The sequence below is a fragment of the Mustela putorius genome, unplaced genomic scaffold, assembly GCF_011764305.1.
Source record: "Mustela putorius furo isolate JIRA1106 unplaced genomic scaffold, ASM1176430v1.1 tig00003858_pilon_pilon_pilon, whole genome shotgun sequence".
In the NCBI taxonomy this organism is placed as follows: Eukaryota; Metazoa; Chordata; class Mammalia; order Carnivora; family Mustelidae; genus Mustela; species Mustela putorius.
Window position 1 is genome coordinate 4,149,443 of NW_025422010.1, and position 14,984 is coordinate 4,164,426.

Below are 14,984 nucleotides of genomic sequence, written 5' to 3' on the forward strand. Positions count from 1 at the left end.
CAGCCTGGCTTTTGAGGTGTTCATACCCACATGCACTCTGTGCTCTGGCTTTGTCAGGCATGCATGTATGCCTGTGTCTCATCCAGTTACTTGATATGAATGAGAAGGCAGTAAGAAGGTAGGAAAGCATCCAGAGATGGGATATCAGTGGCCAGAGTCACCCATGTCTTCTACTAATTCCAAATCCATGCCTCTTCCACGAGACTCAGGATCCCACACAGCTGGCAGGAAGGCAACATTGAGATGCATGACACAGAAGTAAAGGTGCTCCATTCTCACCATGCTTGAAGATTCTGTGATTCTAGCTATTTCCTCTCCTGAACGTCAGCTTCTGGACAACTTTCTAGGAAAATCATAGCTTTCAGATAATTCTTCAGAAAACTCAAATCTGTATTTACTGATTTCCTTCCATGAAATTGGAAAGCCAGCTATAGCCCTTGGTGCCTAGCACAGCCAGAAGGACCTTGATGACTCGCTTGGAAGGAGACTCATGTGAGGTGGCCTGCTAGCTGCAGAAGCCTCAGATGCTTCATAGTCAAGAAAGTGACCTCTGTGCTGGGAAATGAATTTCTGCATGGAGAAGCTGGGGCCATTAAATGACATCAAAGATTCCTTCCGGTTCCGATGTTTCATAACTACCCATTTCTGGAGAGGGATCAATAACAGGGGAAGAAGGTGGAAGTTAGAAGGAAAAGGCAGGGGAAGCCAGGATGATTTGGTATCCAATGCGTGTTCATTTATTTTACACTTACAAAAGAAATCGCCCACCCCTCTGCCCCATTCCCCAAAAAACAGTCTCTTTTTACAAACATTTAAAAATTAAAACCAAATGAAGATAGACAAGTTAATTTCAGTACAATTATTTTTCAATGTCGCTGTCATAATTAGAGTTTAAATTTCCTACAAGTGACCAATGTCCAAGTGACTTATAGGGAAATCCTGATTATTGGCCAAAAGGAAAATTCCGTATTACAAGTTAGCAAATTCTAGTACAAAAATAGTCCGTGTTGGAATAGCCTTTCCTTTTACATAGGTCTCGGGTCAGTCTACTGACTGCATAATACACTAACATTTCAGGGTTCTCTCTTTCACAAATGGCTCATTCGTCATAGCTGAAGCAGCACGATGCCTGCAGTGGCAGGGACTAGTGTCCACCTTGGGACCGTGCTGGAAACGGCAGGCCTGGGAGTGCCTCACTGACCCCAGGGCAGCAGGGCAGGGCCCCAGCCCCAGCTCCGCACAGGGGTCCTGGAGGGAGGGATGAGTGGCGGGCAGAGCTGCCCCCTTCTGAGGGAGCAACAGGCCCAGGATATAGGGGAAGTCCGCCCAGGTAGCTGGGCCAGCGCTGGCACAGGACAGCCCGCCTCCTGCCAGTGTCTCCTCGTCCTTCTGTAGTCTGACGAGGTGAGAGGGGGCCCTGTGCATTATCAGCAGCGTGAGGGTGGCCTTGCCCTTGCTGCAGCGAGGGAAGGTGTGGGCAGGCTACTTGTCCCTCAGGATGTCGAGCTGCTCCTGACACTCGGTAAAGAGGCGCTGAAAGCGGAGATTCTGCCCGATGACTGGCAGCAGCTCCTTCAGCAGCTCCCTCTTCCGCAGACCCTGTGGACATGAAGAATGACAACTGAGTGCAAGTGTCAGTGAGGAGACCTGGATGGTGCTAGGTTTCCCTGGCCTGGCAGAGACCCTGTGTCTGCCCATTTGACCCCCAGACACCTCCTGGAGAAAACAGGGATGGATGAGAACAATTTCTCTACATGCTGGGAAGCTCCAGGCAAGCTAAAAGTCTGAGCTGGAGCATACGAGTGGCAGGGAGCAGGGGAGAGACACAGTGCAAGGTTACAGCAAAGAATACCAGAGTAGGTTCTGCTCCTCTGTGTCCCCTAAGTCTGCTCGCACAGTCACTGCTGGCCTTCAACTGCACTGATTAGTGGCTATAGTAACTTAGCCTCCAGAACAGGATGGGAGTAGGATATTAGGGTAAAAGGGCATGTGGATGGCCATCCAGGAGGAGTTGTTCCCTAATGTGAATGCTCTCTGGGGGCCTGAGGTCAAGTCTAGGGGTGAAGAGGCACCTGGGAGGCAGTGGCTGGCCTCTTATAATCCTGGGGCCTCTGCTCTTGGGCCTTGCCCAGGGCTCTTTCATGCCTGGGTGTACTGGTACCATGGTCTGCCTGGGCTCTTTTGCTAGATGCACTGCAAGGAGGGGTCTCCAATGCACAGAACCCTGAGGAGCCTAGCCACTGCAAAGAAAAAAACACCAAACGATAACTCTGACCACTGGAAGAGAAGGAAGGTCCAGGATGTTAAAATAAGAATGGCAGAAAGACAAGGAATTATAGAAAAGAACCGAGTGTAGATATTAAGTTTGAGAAACACAATGGTTGAAGGGATAGAATCTGCAGAGGAATGGACACTGCTAAAGACCAAGTCAGAGTGGAGACAAATGGAGGACCAGACCATGCTTGAGAAGGGAGGTACACAGAGAGGAAAATGCAAAAGGAGAAGCCATACAGGATAAGTTAAGGCAGATGGAGAAGGACGGAAGGGCCCAATACTTATATAATGGGTCCCACAGGAGAGAGAGAAAGAAGAAAGAAGGAAATATTTAAGGAAATAATACAGGTAGATTTCACGCAATTAAAGAAAGTCAAATGGCCTTAAGTTGAAAGCCTCCCTGAGTGCTGATCATGTAAGATATGGAAACAAAATAAAGGCCATATATGAAAAGCCCACAGCTAACATCATACTCAGTGAAAAACTGAGAGCTTTTCCTCTAAGATCAGGAATAAGACAGGGGTGCCCACTCTCACTGCTTTTTTTTTCAACACAGTACTGGGAGTCCTAGCCACAGCAGTCAGATAAGAAAAAGAAATAGGAATCTAAATTGGTAAGGAGTAAGTAACATTCACTATTTGCAGATGACATGATTCTACTATACCATACTATATAGAAAACCCTAAAGGACTCCAAAAAACTACTAGATAAATGAATAAATGAATTCAGCCAAATAACAGGATACAAAGTTAGTATACAGAAATCTGTTGCATTTCTTTACACTAATAATGAAATAGCAGAAGAGAAATTAAGAAAACAATCCCATTTATAATTGCACCAAGTGTAATAAAATACCTAGGAATAAATCTAACCAAGGAGGTGAAACTGTACTCCAAAAACTATAAAACACTGATGAAAGAAATTAAAGATGACACAAATAAATGGAAAGCTATTCCATGGTCATGGGTTAGAACAGCCAATATCGTGAAAGTATCTGTATCACCCAAGCAATCTACAGACTTAATGCAATCTACTTACCAAAATACCAACAACATTTTTCATAGAACTAGGAAAAAAGGGGCGCCTGGGTGGCTCAGTGGGTTAAAGCCTCTGACTTTGGCTCAGGTCATGATCTCAGGGTCCTGGGAGTGAGCCCCATATTGGGCTCTCTGCTCAGAGGGGAGCCTGCTCCCCGCCCCCGCCGGGCCTGCCTCTCTGCCTATTTGTGATCTCTGTCTGTAAATAAATTAATAAATAAATCTTAAAAAGAAAAATAAAAGAACTAGGGAAGAAAAAGTAAGATATGGAAAAACAGATATCTAGACATGTAGAATGAAATATATAGAATTTGAGAGTATCAAAGATAGAAAAATTCTGAAAGTTTCTAAAAAAACAGGATCATATCTCCTACAAAAAAGGAGAGACCAAGGTACACAATGAAGTAATATTTTTAATATATTAGAAAAAACCCTCACAACCTAAACCTTTTTTTTTTTTTTAAGATTTTATTTATTTATTTGACAGAGAGAAATCACAAGTAGACGGAGAGGCAGGTAGAGAGAGAGGAAGGGAAGCAGGCTCCCTGCTGAGCAGAGAGCCCGATGCGGGACTCGATCCCAGGACCCTGAGATCATGACCTGAGCCGAAGGCAGCGGCTTAACCCACTGAGCCACCCAGGCGCCCACAACCTAAACCTTTTTACCCAGTTATTCAAACAATAGAGTATAATAAAAAATATTAAAATAATATTCTTAGGCTTTTAAGACCTCAAAAGGCTTGCTACAATAAAGATCTACCATGAAAATGTTTTAGAGGAAATACTCAAAGTAAGAAGAGATAAATCTAGATAATGCTACAAGAGATATAAAAAGAAATGTGGATAACTCAGGCTAAAGTTTATGTTGGCCTTGAGAAAACCAAGAAAACAAAGAATATGGATGGTTTGAGCTTGGTGATTTAAAAAAAAAAAATCTGTCAGACTGGATAACATAAAAAGTCAGCCATCTGATTTTAGTAAGGAATGTTTAAACATGGATGAAGAAGGGTTAAAAATTAAAGACAGAAAGATATGTTAGTAAAGAATGAAAAGAGAGCTAGTATTTTTAAATTACCAAAGTAGATTTTGTTACAAAAACATCACTGGGGAAAGAGCAAATCAAAAGAAAGGGACAAAACTACCCTCAGGGAGATTTTAATACACACTCAACTAGTGATGGGTCATAGAAAGGCAAAAATCTGCAGATTCAGGTAATCCGAACTGACCAGTTAGTAAACATAACTAAATGGGTATGTATAAAATGAAAACAAACAGTCTTTGGCACATGTGGACATAAAGCAAACCTCCACAAAATAGCAGGTATCATGTACACAGCAGACTGGCACAGCCAAATATAGCCTATTATTTATTTTTGTAAATAGTTTTATCAAAATGTAGCCACCCCTGCCTATTTGTTGGTCTATCACGCTACAACAGCAGAGTGGAGTAGTTGCAGCAGACTGTATGGCTTTGCAAAGCCTGAAATATTAACTCTCTTCCCTGACAGAAAAAGTTTACCAACCCCGGATATAAATCATCTTCTTTAACCAAAATACAATTGAGTAGAACTCATGACTGATTAATCGATTAAGTTAATTAACTTAGTTAACTGATATTTAAAAATGATTTACAAGTAAATGGTAATAAAAACACTAACTGTTGCAAAACTGTTGTAGAAATGCCACAGAAATGGGGCTTTATAAGGATCCTTACAAACATAAAACATCTTCTATTAGAGAACATAAAAGAATGACAACCAATTACCTGAGTCTGAACTAAGGTAGGAAAGAAGGGAGGAAGTGAGGGAGGCAAAGAGAGAGGGAGGGAAGGAAAGAAGAAGATATCAGAAAATATATATTAAAAATGAGCCTCATAACTGGCTGAGTAGTGAATCCAGTCTGCCAAGACTGGGAAAGGTGGCCATTTTTTCAAATGCCCAATATTCAACAAAAGACCACGGGGCATACAAAAAAACAGAGAAACATGGAAATGATTGGATATGGTATTGGCCCATTCAAAATCACAAAATAAACATCCAGAAAACTGACCCTAAAGAAACAGGCCTAGAACTTATGTGACAAAGACATTAAAACAATTGCCTTAAATATTCTCAAAGAGAACATGAACAGATGGACATATCAGGAAAATGGTATGTGAACAGAATGAGAGTATCAACAAAGAGGTAGAAATTATAAAAAAAGATCCAAACCAAAATTCTAGAACTTAAAAACATAGTAACTAAATAGAAAAATTCAGTCAAGTGGTTCAACAGTAGACATGAACAGACAAAGAATCAATGAACTTGAAAATGAAGAAAAATGAAAATAGTCTAAGGGACTTATAGGACACCATCAAGCAGACCAATATATGCATTATGCAAGTCCCAAAAGAATAATAGAAAAAGAAAGGGGAAAAGAGCTTATTTGGAGAAATAATGGCTGAAAAGTTCCCAGGGTTGAGGAAAAACATGAATTTACAAATCCAAGCTCAACAAATACTCTATGTAGGAAAACCCAAAGGAACCCATACCATGATAGATTTTACTTGAACTATGGAACATCAAAGATAAAGAGACAATCTAGAAAACAGAAACTTGGCTCATTGTGTAAAACGCATACTCAATAAGCATATTTCTCAGCAGAAACACTGAAGGCCACAGGGCAGTGGAATGACATATTTAAGCTGCTAAAAGAAAAACTAACATCTGAGAATACCATAGTCAGTGAAACTACTCTTGAAAAATAAGGGAAAAACACATTTCCAGATAAATGAAAACTGATGGAATTCATTACTATTAGATCTACCCTACAAGAAATGCTAAACGGAGTCCAAGTTGAAATGAAAGGATACTAGACAATAAAACAGAAAGTTCTCTGGTAAAAGTAAAAGTAAGGACAAATAAAATAACCCATATTTTGTAATTTTATTTGGTAATTCCATTTTTTTATTCTATAAGATTTAAAAGACAAAAGCATAAGAAACTATAAGTCTATGTTAAAGGCTATAGAATATATAAAGATATAATTTGTGATTTCAATAACAAAGTGGGTGGAGTGGAACTGTAAGGGAGTGGGCAATTTTTCTGTATACAATTGAAATTAAACTGTTATTAGTTTAAAATAGATTGTTATAACTTCAGAATGTTTTTGTTATCCCTATAGTTACTAAAAAGAAAATATCTATAGAACATACATAAAAGGAAAAGAAGAGAATCAAAACATGTCTCTAAAAAAATCAACTAAAATGCAAAGTAAAATAGTAAAGGAGGAAATGAGGAACAAAAACTATAAAACATACAGAAAATAAATAACAAAATGGCAATATTAAGTATCTGTCAGTAATTATTTTTTGTCAGTAATTATTATTATTATTATTATTATTATTTAGAGAGAGGGAGAGGAAAGGCAAAAGGAAAAGGAGAGAAAGAGAATTTTGAGCAGGCTACATGCTTGGTGTGGAGCCTGACATCGGACTCAGTCTCCCAACTCAGATCATGACCTGAGCCAAAATCAAGAGTTGGATGCTTAACCGACTGAGCCACCAGGTACCCCTGCAATAATTACTTCAAATGTAAATGTATTAAACTCCCCAATTAAAAAAGAAAAGAAAACAATGGGTAAAAAACCAGAATCAAACTATATGCTACCTATAAGGAACTCACTTCAGAGCTGAGAACACATACAGGTTGAATATAAAGGATAAAAAAGAGAGTCCATGGAAATAGTAACCAAAACATAGAAGAGTTGGCTATACTTGTATCATACGAAATAGATGTTATTTCAAAAACTGTTAAGAGACAAAGAAGGACATTGTATAATGATAAAAGGGTCAATTCACCAAAGATGATGTAACAATTATAAACATATGCACCAAACATCAGAGCTCCTAAATATATGATGAAAACATTGAGTTGAAAGGAAAAATAATTCTACAATAATTGTAGTAGACTTCAATATCCCATTTTTGATAATGGATAGAACAACCAGAAAGAAGATCAATAAGGAACCAGAAGTCCTGAAAAACAATATAGAACAATTGTACATTATGTACATATATAGGACATTCCACTCAACAACAGCAGAGTCCACTTTTCTCAAATGCACATTAAACACTCTCTAGGAGAGACCACATGTTAGGTCAGAAAACAAATCTCAATAGGTTAAAAAGACTGACATCATAAAACTATCTTTTCCAATCACAATGGGATGAAACCAGAAATCAAAAGTTAAAGGAAAACTGGACAATCCACACATATGTGGAAATGAAACAACACATTGCCTTTTTTTTTTTTTTAAAGATTTTATTTATTTATTTCACAGAGAGAGAGAGATTACAAGTAGGCAGAAAGGCAGGCAGGGGTTGGGGGTGGGGGGGGGGAGAAGCAGGCCCCCTGCTGAGTAGAAAGACCTGATGCAGGACTCCGTCCTAGGACCTGAGATCATGACCTGAGCCGAAGGCAGAGGCTTAACCCACTGAGCCACCCAGGCACCCCTAAATAACACATTGTTAAGCAATGATTCAAGAAGAAATCTCAAGGGAAATTAGAGAATATCCTGAGACAAATGAAAATGAAAACAACATACGAAGAAATATAGGATCCAGTAAATGCACTTGTTAGAAATTTATAGCTGTAAGAATCTACAAAGAAAGGCCTCAAATAAATACCATAGCTTTCCATCCTTTGAAACTAGAAAATAAAAGCAAGCTAAACCCAAATCAGATGCTAGAAAATCATTATTTCAGAGAAAATAAAATGGAGAATAGAAAGATCGAGAAAATAAATGAAACCAAAATGTACTACTAGAAAGGATCATCCAAACTGATAAACTCATAACTAGCTGGACTAAGAAAAACAGAGCGAAGACTGGAATGACAATCAGAAATGACACAGGGACATTACAACTGATGTCACAAAAGTAAAAATTATAAATATGGGGTTACTATAAGTAATTGTTCACCAGCAAATTAGACAACTTAGATAAAATGGACACAATCCTAGAGACATATAGCCTACTAAGACCGAATCATGAAGAAATACAAAATCTGAATGGATCTCTAACTAGTAAGGAGACTGCATCAATAATCACCAACTTCCTAAAAAAAAAGAGCCCATGACTTACCAAATGGCTTCACTGGTGTATTTCACCAATTATTTAAAGAAGAATTAATAAGAATCTTCAATTGATGCAAAAAAATTTTTTTGATCAAGTTCAACACTCTTCATTACAAAAACACCCAGCAAACTAGTAATAGAAGTCAACTACCTCAATATGATACAGACCATATATGAAAACATCACACTCAATGTTTAAAAAACTGAAAGCTTTTGCTCTAAGATCAGGAGAAAGGTGAGGATGCCAGCTTTCACACTTCTACTCACCTTAGTACTGGAAGTTCTAGCCAGAGCAAAGAGGCAAGAAAAAAATAAAAGGCATCAATATTGGAAAGGAAGAAGTAAATTTTTTTGTTTGTAGACATCATTTTATATGTAGAAAACCCTAAAGACTCTACAAAAAACTTGGTAGAACAAGTGAATTCAGCAAATTTGCAGAATAAGAAATCAGGTCACCAAAATCAGCTACATTTTTATATACCAACAACAAACATTCTGAAAAGAAAACTAAGAAAACAGTTCCGTTTACAATAGCTCCTGAAGCATAAAATACTTAGGAATAAAAAAACTTAACCAAGGAGGTGAAAGACTAGTACACTGAAAACTACAAAATGTTCCTGAAAGAAATTAAAGAAGACACAACTAAATGGAAAGACAGCCCCTGTTCATGGATTAGAAGACTTAATATTGCTAAGACGTCAATATCATCAAAAACAATCTATAGATTTAATGTACTCCCTATCAAAACCCTAATGGTGTTTTTCTACAGAAATAGAATAATTCATCCTAAAATTCAAATGGAATCTCAAGGGATCCTGAAGAGCCACAAGAATCTTGAAAAAGAAGATGAAAGGTGGAGGCCTGTTTCTGACTTCAAAACTTATTTCTGCTCTTCCCATAAGTGGCCTGAGGTGACCTCTGAAAATGGTTCACTATTTACTTGACCCAGAAAGCCCTACAAAATCATGCAAATCAAGAGGTTCAAAGCTTTGTGTTCACTTTATGAATGCACCAAAAGTTTGCATATCTGAGAAGCCACCACGTATCTGAAGGATGTCATTATATAGAAGCAATGTGTGCCATTCTGTTGCTATAATTGTGGAGTTGGTAGGCATGCTCAGGTCAAACACTGGGGGTGGGCACAGTGTCAGTGACCCGAAAAGGGTGCTGAATTTTTACTGCACATGCTTAAAATTGCATAACAATGAACTTAAGGGTTTAGATGTAGATTCTCTGGTGATTGAGGATATCCAGGTGAACAAACCCCCCGAGATGTGGTGAGAACTTACAGAAGGCATGTTTGGATTAACCTGTACATGAGCTCTCCCTGCCACAGAGATGACCCTTTACTGAAAAAGAGCAGATGGTTTCTAAACCGGAAGAGGTGGTTGCAAAGAAGAAAAAGATATCCCCAAGAAAATGAGGAGACAAAAACTTAACAGTCTGGTTGGGGTACCAGGTGGTGGGTATTATAGAGGGCATGGATTGCATGGAGCATTGGGTGTGGTGAAAAAATAATGAATACTGTTATGTTGAAAATAAGTAAAAAATAAACTTAAAAAAACAAAACAAAACTTAATGGTCTGAGAATAAATTCTGCATAAAATAAATGTAAATAGAAAAACACCCAAAACAAAAAACCAATAGAAAAACACCCAAAACCAACCCCCCCAAACTTACTTCAAAACCATTATACCTTTTAGTTTTGAACTATGTGACTATATTACCATCCAAAATTAAATTAATTTATTTATTTAAAAATATTTTATTTATTTATTTGACAGAGAGAGGCACAGTGAGAAAGGGAACATAAGCAGGGGGAGTGGGAGAGGGAGAATCAGGGAGGTGGGGCTTAATCCCAGGACCCCAGGATCATGACCTGAGCTGAAGGAAAGATGCTTAATGACTGAGCCACCCAGGCGCCCACAAAATAAAATTTAAAATAAAATAAAACTCAAACATTTAATTAAAAAATCAAAGGGGGTGAAGTAAACTGTTAGAAACAAAGCAGAATACTCTGTCTGCCTCTGGCAACAGAGGAAAGCTGCATGAGGATCCGACCTGAAGGTTGGTGTAAAAACCAACTGCCACAGAGTACCATCTCCCAAAATGGGCTCTCAGTATGTCTCTCTACTGTTTAAAGCAGCAGCCGGAGACATTGCTCATCACCACATTTTTGGCCATTGTCACAGGTCCTACCGTGAAGACTGGCAGAGGGAGGCTTCCAAAACCAGGATCTGGCTGGGAAGACAATGGCCAGCAAAGAGCTCTGGCGCCTGAAGGATAACTGTTTAGTGACCCAGCCCTTGGTTTTCAGTCTCCCTCCTGTGCAGACTGAGCCATGATCTTTGAGGGAAAGAAGCCTGGACCTTTGGGGTCTCCTGAAGCAAACTGGTAATTCATATCACAAAGAGTAATTTCCCAATATATGAAGAATTCCTATGAACCAATAAAAAAAATATAACAATGAAGTATTTCAATAGATAGTTAAAAAAACAAAAGGAAGTGTAAGTGGCTCTTAAATATACTAAATGATGCTTCCTAATACGCCTCTTGGGAGGGCTGCTGAGTCAGCATTGCTGGTTGGTTGTTTTTTGTTTTTTAAAAGCATTGCTGGCTTTTTAAAAAAAATCTATTTATTTGACAGACAGAGATCACAAGTAGGCAGAGAGGCAGGCAGAGAGAGAGAGAAGAGGAAGCAGGCTCCCTGCTGAGCAGAGAGCCTGAGTCGGGGCTCGATCCCAGGACCCTGAGATCATGACCTGAGCTGAAGGCAGAGGCTTTAACCCACTGAGCCACCCAGGCACCCCTAAAGCACTGCTGGTTTTAAGTCCATCTTCCATCTACTGATCCTTTTTCCCCGTAACTCTGAGGATCAGTTACATTGGAATGATCCATTCTTACTGTTAAAGTGTTTATGGAGAAACTCAACAAGAGAGCAGAGTGCTCATACTCCACAAACTTGCCCTTAATATCTAGATAAAGAGATAGTAAAAAAGGTTTTGTAAAAAAGGAATAAATTCAGCATAGTGCTGAAGTCAGGAGGAAATGTGGCAGACATCAAGAGTTGGCTGTGTCCATACCTGCTCTAAAACCTCTCCTACATATGCTTTACTGGTCACTTCCCCAGACTCTCTTGCAATGAGGGTGTTCAAATGACTTGCTGGTTGCCTGTGAGGCACAGACTAGCTTTTGGGAGAGCTTTTCTTTTTCTTTTTCCTTTTTTTTAAAAGATTTTATTTATTTGTTTATTTTAGATTTTATTTATTTATTTATTTGACAGAGATCACAAGTAGGCAGAGAGGCAGGGAGAGAGAGATGGGGGAGCAGGCTCCCCGCTAGCAGAGAGCCCAATGCAGGGCTCTATCCCAGGATTCTGAGACCATGACCTGAGCCAAAGGCAGAGGCTTAACCCACTGAGCCACCCAAGTGCCAGAGCTTTTCTTTTTCTGGTAAGAATTGTAGATGCTATTGGTACTGGTTTCCCCATCCTCCGACTGACTTATTTGGAGGACAGAAAACAACAACAATATTTCAGTCACTTTTGGGAGTACCACTTACCTGCAGCTGAGAGCATTTGTCATAGATACCAGGGACCATGAGCAGACTAGCTGTGTTAGGCAGTTTACAGAAGATGAAAAGCAGATGGGACGGAAAGGGAGTGTCAGGCTCTTCTGGGCAAAGCTCCAATAAGGTGTCCTGCTCAGAGCTGGTAAGAATAAGTGGCAGGAAGGAGAGGGAGAAAAGAGCACATGGCTAATAAATGGTGGCCTGTCTGTGCCTCCTTCCATCGGCACCTTATTGGCCTAGTACCCCTGCCTTCAGTCTGAGACAGAAAGCTGTTATGTAGAGCTCCAGCTCACGTCTTGGGCTAATGCTCCCAGAGTGGCAGCTAAATCACAGAATGAGGCTCTACAACCTGGCCAGGGAAGAGGTTGGTCAGGCACATGCTGACCTATCTCCCACTCAAGAAGACATACTGTCAGGGTACCCCAGAGCTGACGTGTGGTAGGGAATTACTGGTAATTTGGAACCACCCTTCCTATTGAGGTACACAAATACCTACACAAGTATCTTGAGGTACACGGAGGTACACAAATAGAAATGGACCTCAGGGAGCTAATGTGCTAATGACCTAGGGTTGAGCAGGGATGTGGGGAAGGTAGAAATTCAGAGAGGGATGCCTTTGCCTTGGGAATGTTTATTGATGAGAAAGAGGCTGAGCGAGCTTCTGTCAGACTTGAGGGCCTAGGGAGACAAAAGCAGGGGCCAAAATGAAAAGTGGGGATTCCTGTTAAGTCATTCCTCTTTGTGACACCCCAAAGGGATGTAACCCAGAATAAAGGTAAACCAGAAGTAAATCCGCCCCTACACAAATGAGTGTCTGGCTTTGAATCATGAGACAGCCCGGAAAACCTCAATCCCAGAACTGGGCTGAGGGGAGTCTGCAGTGCTGCTGGTGCCTCAAGAACTGGCAACAGCAAATAAAAGCACTCTGTAAAAGAAGATAACATCACCTGAGGCCTCAAACCATTTCTACAAATAATTTTTCAAACATGTCCAGCAGATAGAAATGATCAGGCACGTAAGGAAACAAGATAATATAAATGAGACCCGGCAGAGACATTTATAGGCAATTGAAACAGATCCAAGAGGGCTCCCAATAGTAGAACTATCAGACATACAACTTTAAAACAACTAAGGTTACTATGCTCAAGCAGATAAAAGACTAAATTGAAAATATGGGGGGAGAACTGCAACCATAAAAAATGATACAGCAGATTTTAAAAAGAGAGGGCATTACATCTCTCTGAAGATGTGGAAAATGGAAGGGAAGATATCACTGAGGAAGAGAACCAAGGCAGATCCACAGAATGAATGAAAGAAACAGACTTTCAGGTTTGTGGAACTTCAAAACAAGAGATGGAGCCAAAAGAACTTACACAGCAATGGAAATCAGATTTGCAGCAGAGATTTTAGCAACAACAGTGGATGTTAAAAGTCTGTGGTGCCACACCCTCAAAGATGTAAGGAAGGGGAACTGGACTTTGAAGTTAGGATTCTAGTAACCAACCAAATTAAGATCTACTGCTACAAAATAAAAATCAAATAAAACACACAGGCCATTCACACACCAAGGCCTGTAGAGCCTGTGAGGTCTGACCCTCCAGCCTTTCTGACTGCAACCCATTTCACCCTCCCACTGCCATTCTGCTTGGCTATTCCTTCCACACGGCAGGCCCTTCCACCTTGGGCCTTTAGACTTGCTGTTCCCGCTGCCTGTATGTTCTTCCCCCAAACATTTGTGGGGCTTTGCCCTTCACCTTTTCTGGTCTCTGCTCAATTAGTTAAGACTTCCTTGATTACTCATTATAAAATAGCATCCTGCCAGTATGCCCCTGGCCACTTGATGTTTGTTCTCAGCACCTACCCCCACCCAACACAATACATGTACTTGCTCAGCTGTTTAGAATCTGCCTCTCTGCACAAGAATGGAGACCTAGGAAGGTGGGGGCCGTTAGCTTTGTTCACTGCTCACTGTCCCGTGCCGAGCCAGAGCAGGTGCTCCATCAGTATTTGCTCAGTGACTGCATGAAGCAGGGGAGCTAACTTATATCCACAACCCCCAATCCCTCACCAACCTGGTCCTTTCAAGGCACTAGCAGGCACACGTGCAAGCCAAAAAATTTGGAGGTGACTATATGCATGTTCATTATTCTCTGTCTCTTAATCTATTCTACCCATCCACCCACTAAGTCTTGTTGGGTCTGCCTCTAAAATACAACTTCAATCTGTCTCCTTTCCCCTCTCCATGGCCCTCACACTGATCCAAGTCACCTTTGTCTATTGCCTGAACCGCTACAAAAACAAGTTCTGACTGCTCTCCTATGTCAGTTCGCATTACCACCCCTGCTAATCGATCTCTTGCCACCAGCTCCTCCAAAGCTCCAGCTCCTCACAAGATCTCAGTGATCTTCTTTCCTGCTCCTCTGTCTTACCTCATCTCCTACCACCCTGTCCTTTGCCTACTATGCTGCAGCCAGGTTTGCATTCACTATCACCTCTACCAGGAGACTCCCAGGTCCTGGTAGAGCTGGTGCATTTTCATCCCTGGGTTTCATCCTAAAAGACCCCTCCCTCTCATGTCTTCCCTGGCCATGCGTTCCCAGGCCCCCTTGTCTGATTGCTCTGCTTATTTCTGGGCATAGTATAATCCACAGTCTAAAACTATCTTGTTGACTGAATTGCTTCCTTGCTTTTGTCTGCCTTCCTATTAGACTGGGAGCTCCACGAAGGCAGGGAAGGATCTTTCATCTTCTCTACCGAACAAACCCATAACCCCAGCAGGCAACTCTCCTCAGGCTGAGCACTCTCTAGGCCCCTGATGCTGAGGGCCCAGCTGCTGCCTGGCAGTGCAGTGCTGGCATTTCACCCTCCCACTGATCCTGGGGCCTGTGGCAGTGTGCTCAAGAAGACTAATGGGGAAGAATTCCAAAGCACTTTGGCTTATTTTTCATCTCCACTTTCACTTTTCAAGACAGAATTCTTGTGGCAAGAACG

The 14,984-nt window shown here is 40.8% G+C and overlaps 1 protein-coding gene across 6 annotated transcripts in view; it reads right to left on the minus strand.

The window, feature by feature from the left end:
- Window positions 1-711: 711 nt before the first annotated feature.
- LOC101689074 (protein HIRA) overlaps window positions 712-14,984 on the minus strand; it is an 84,636-nt gene continuing 70,363 nt past the window's right edge. For 5 of the 6 annotated variants that reach the window (XM_045065301.1, XM_045065302.1, XM_013051335.2 and 2 more), the window contains one exon: window positions 712-1,599. In XM_045065301.1, coding sequence (XP_044921236.1) covers window positions 1,145-1,599 — 455 coding nt within the window. In that variant the 3' untranslated portion in view covers window positions 712-1,144. The remainder of the gene's footprint in view (window positions 1,600-14,984) is intronic. The other variant, XM_045065303.1, reaches the window with a different exon arrangement.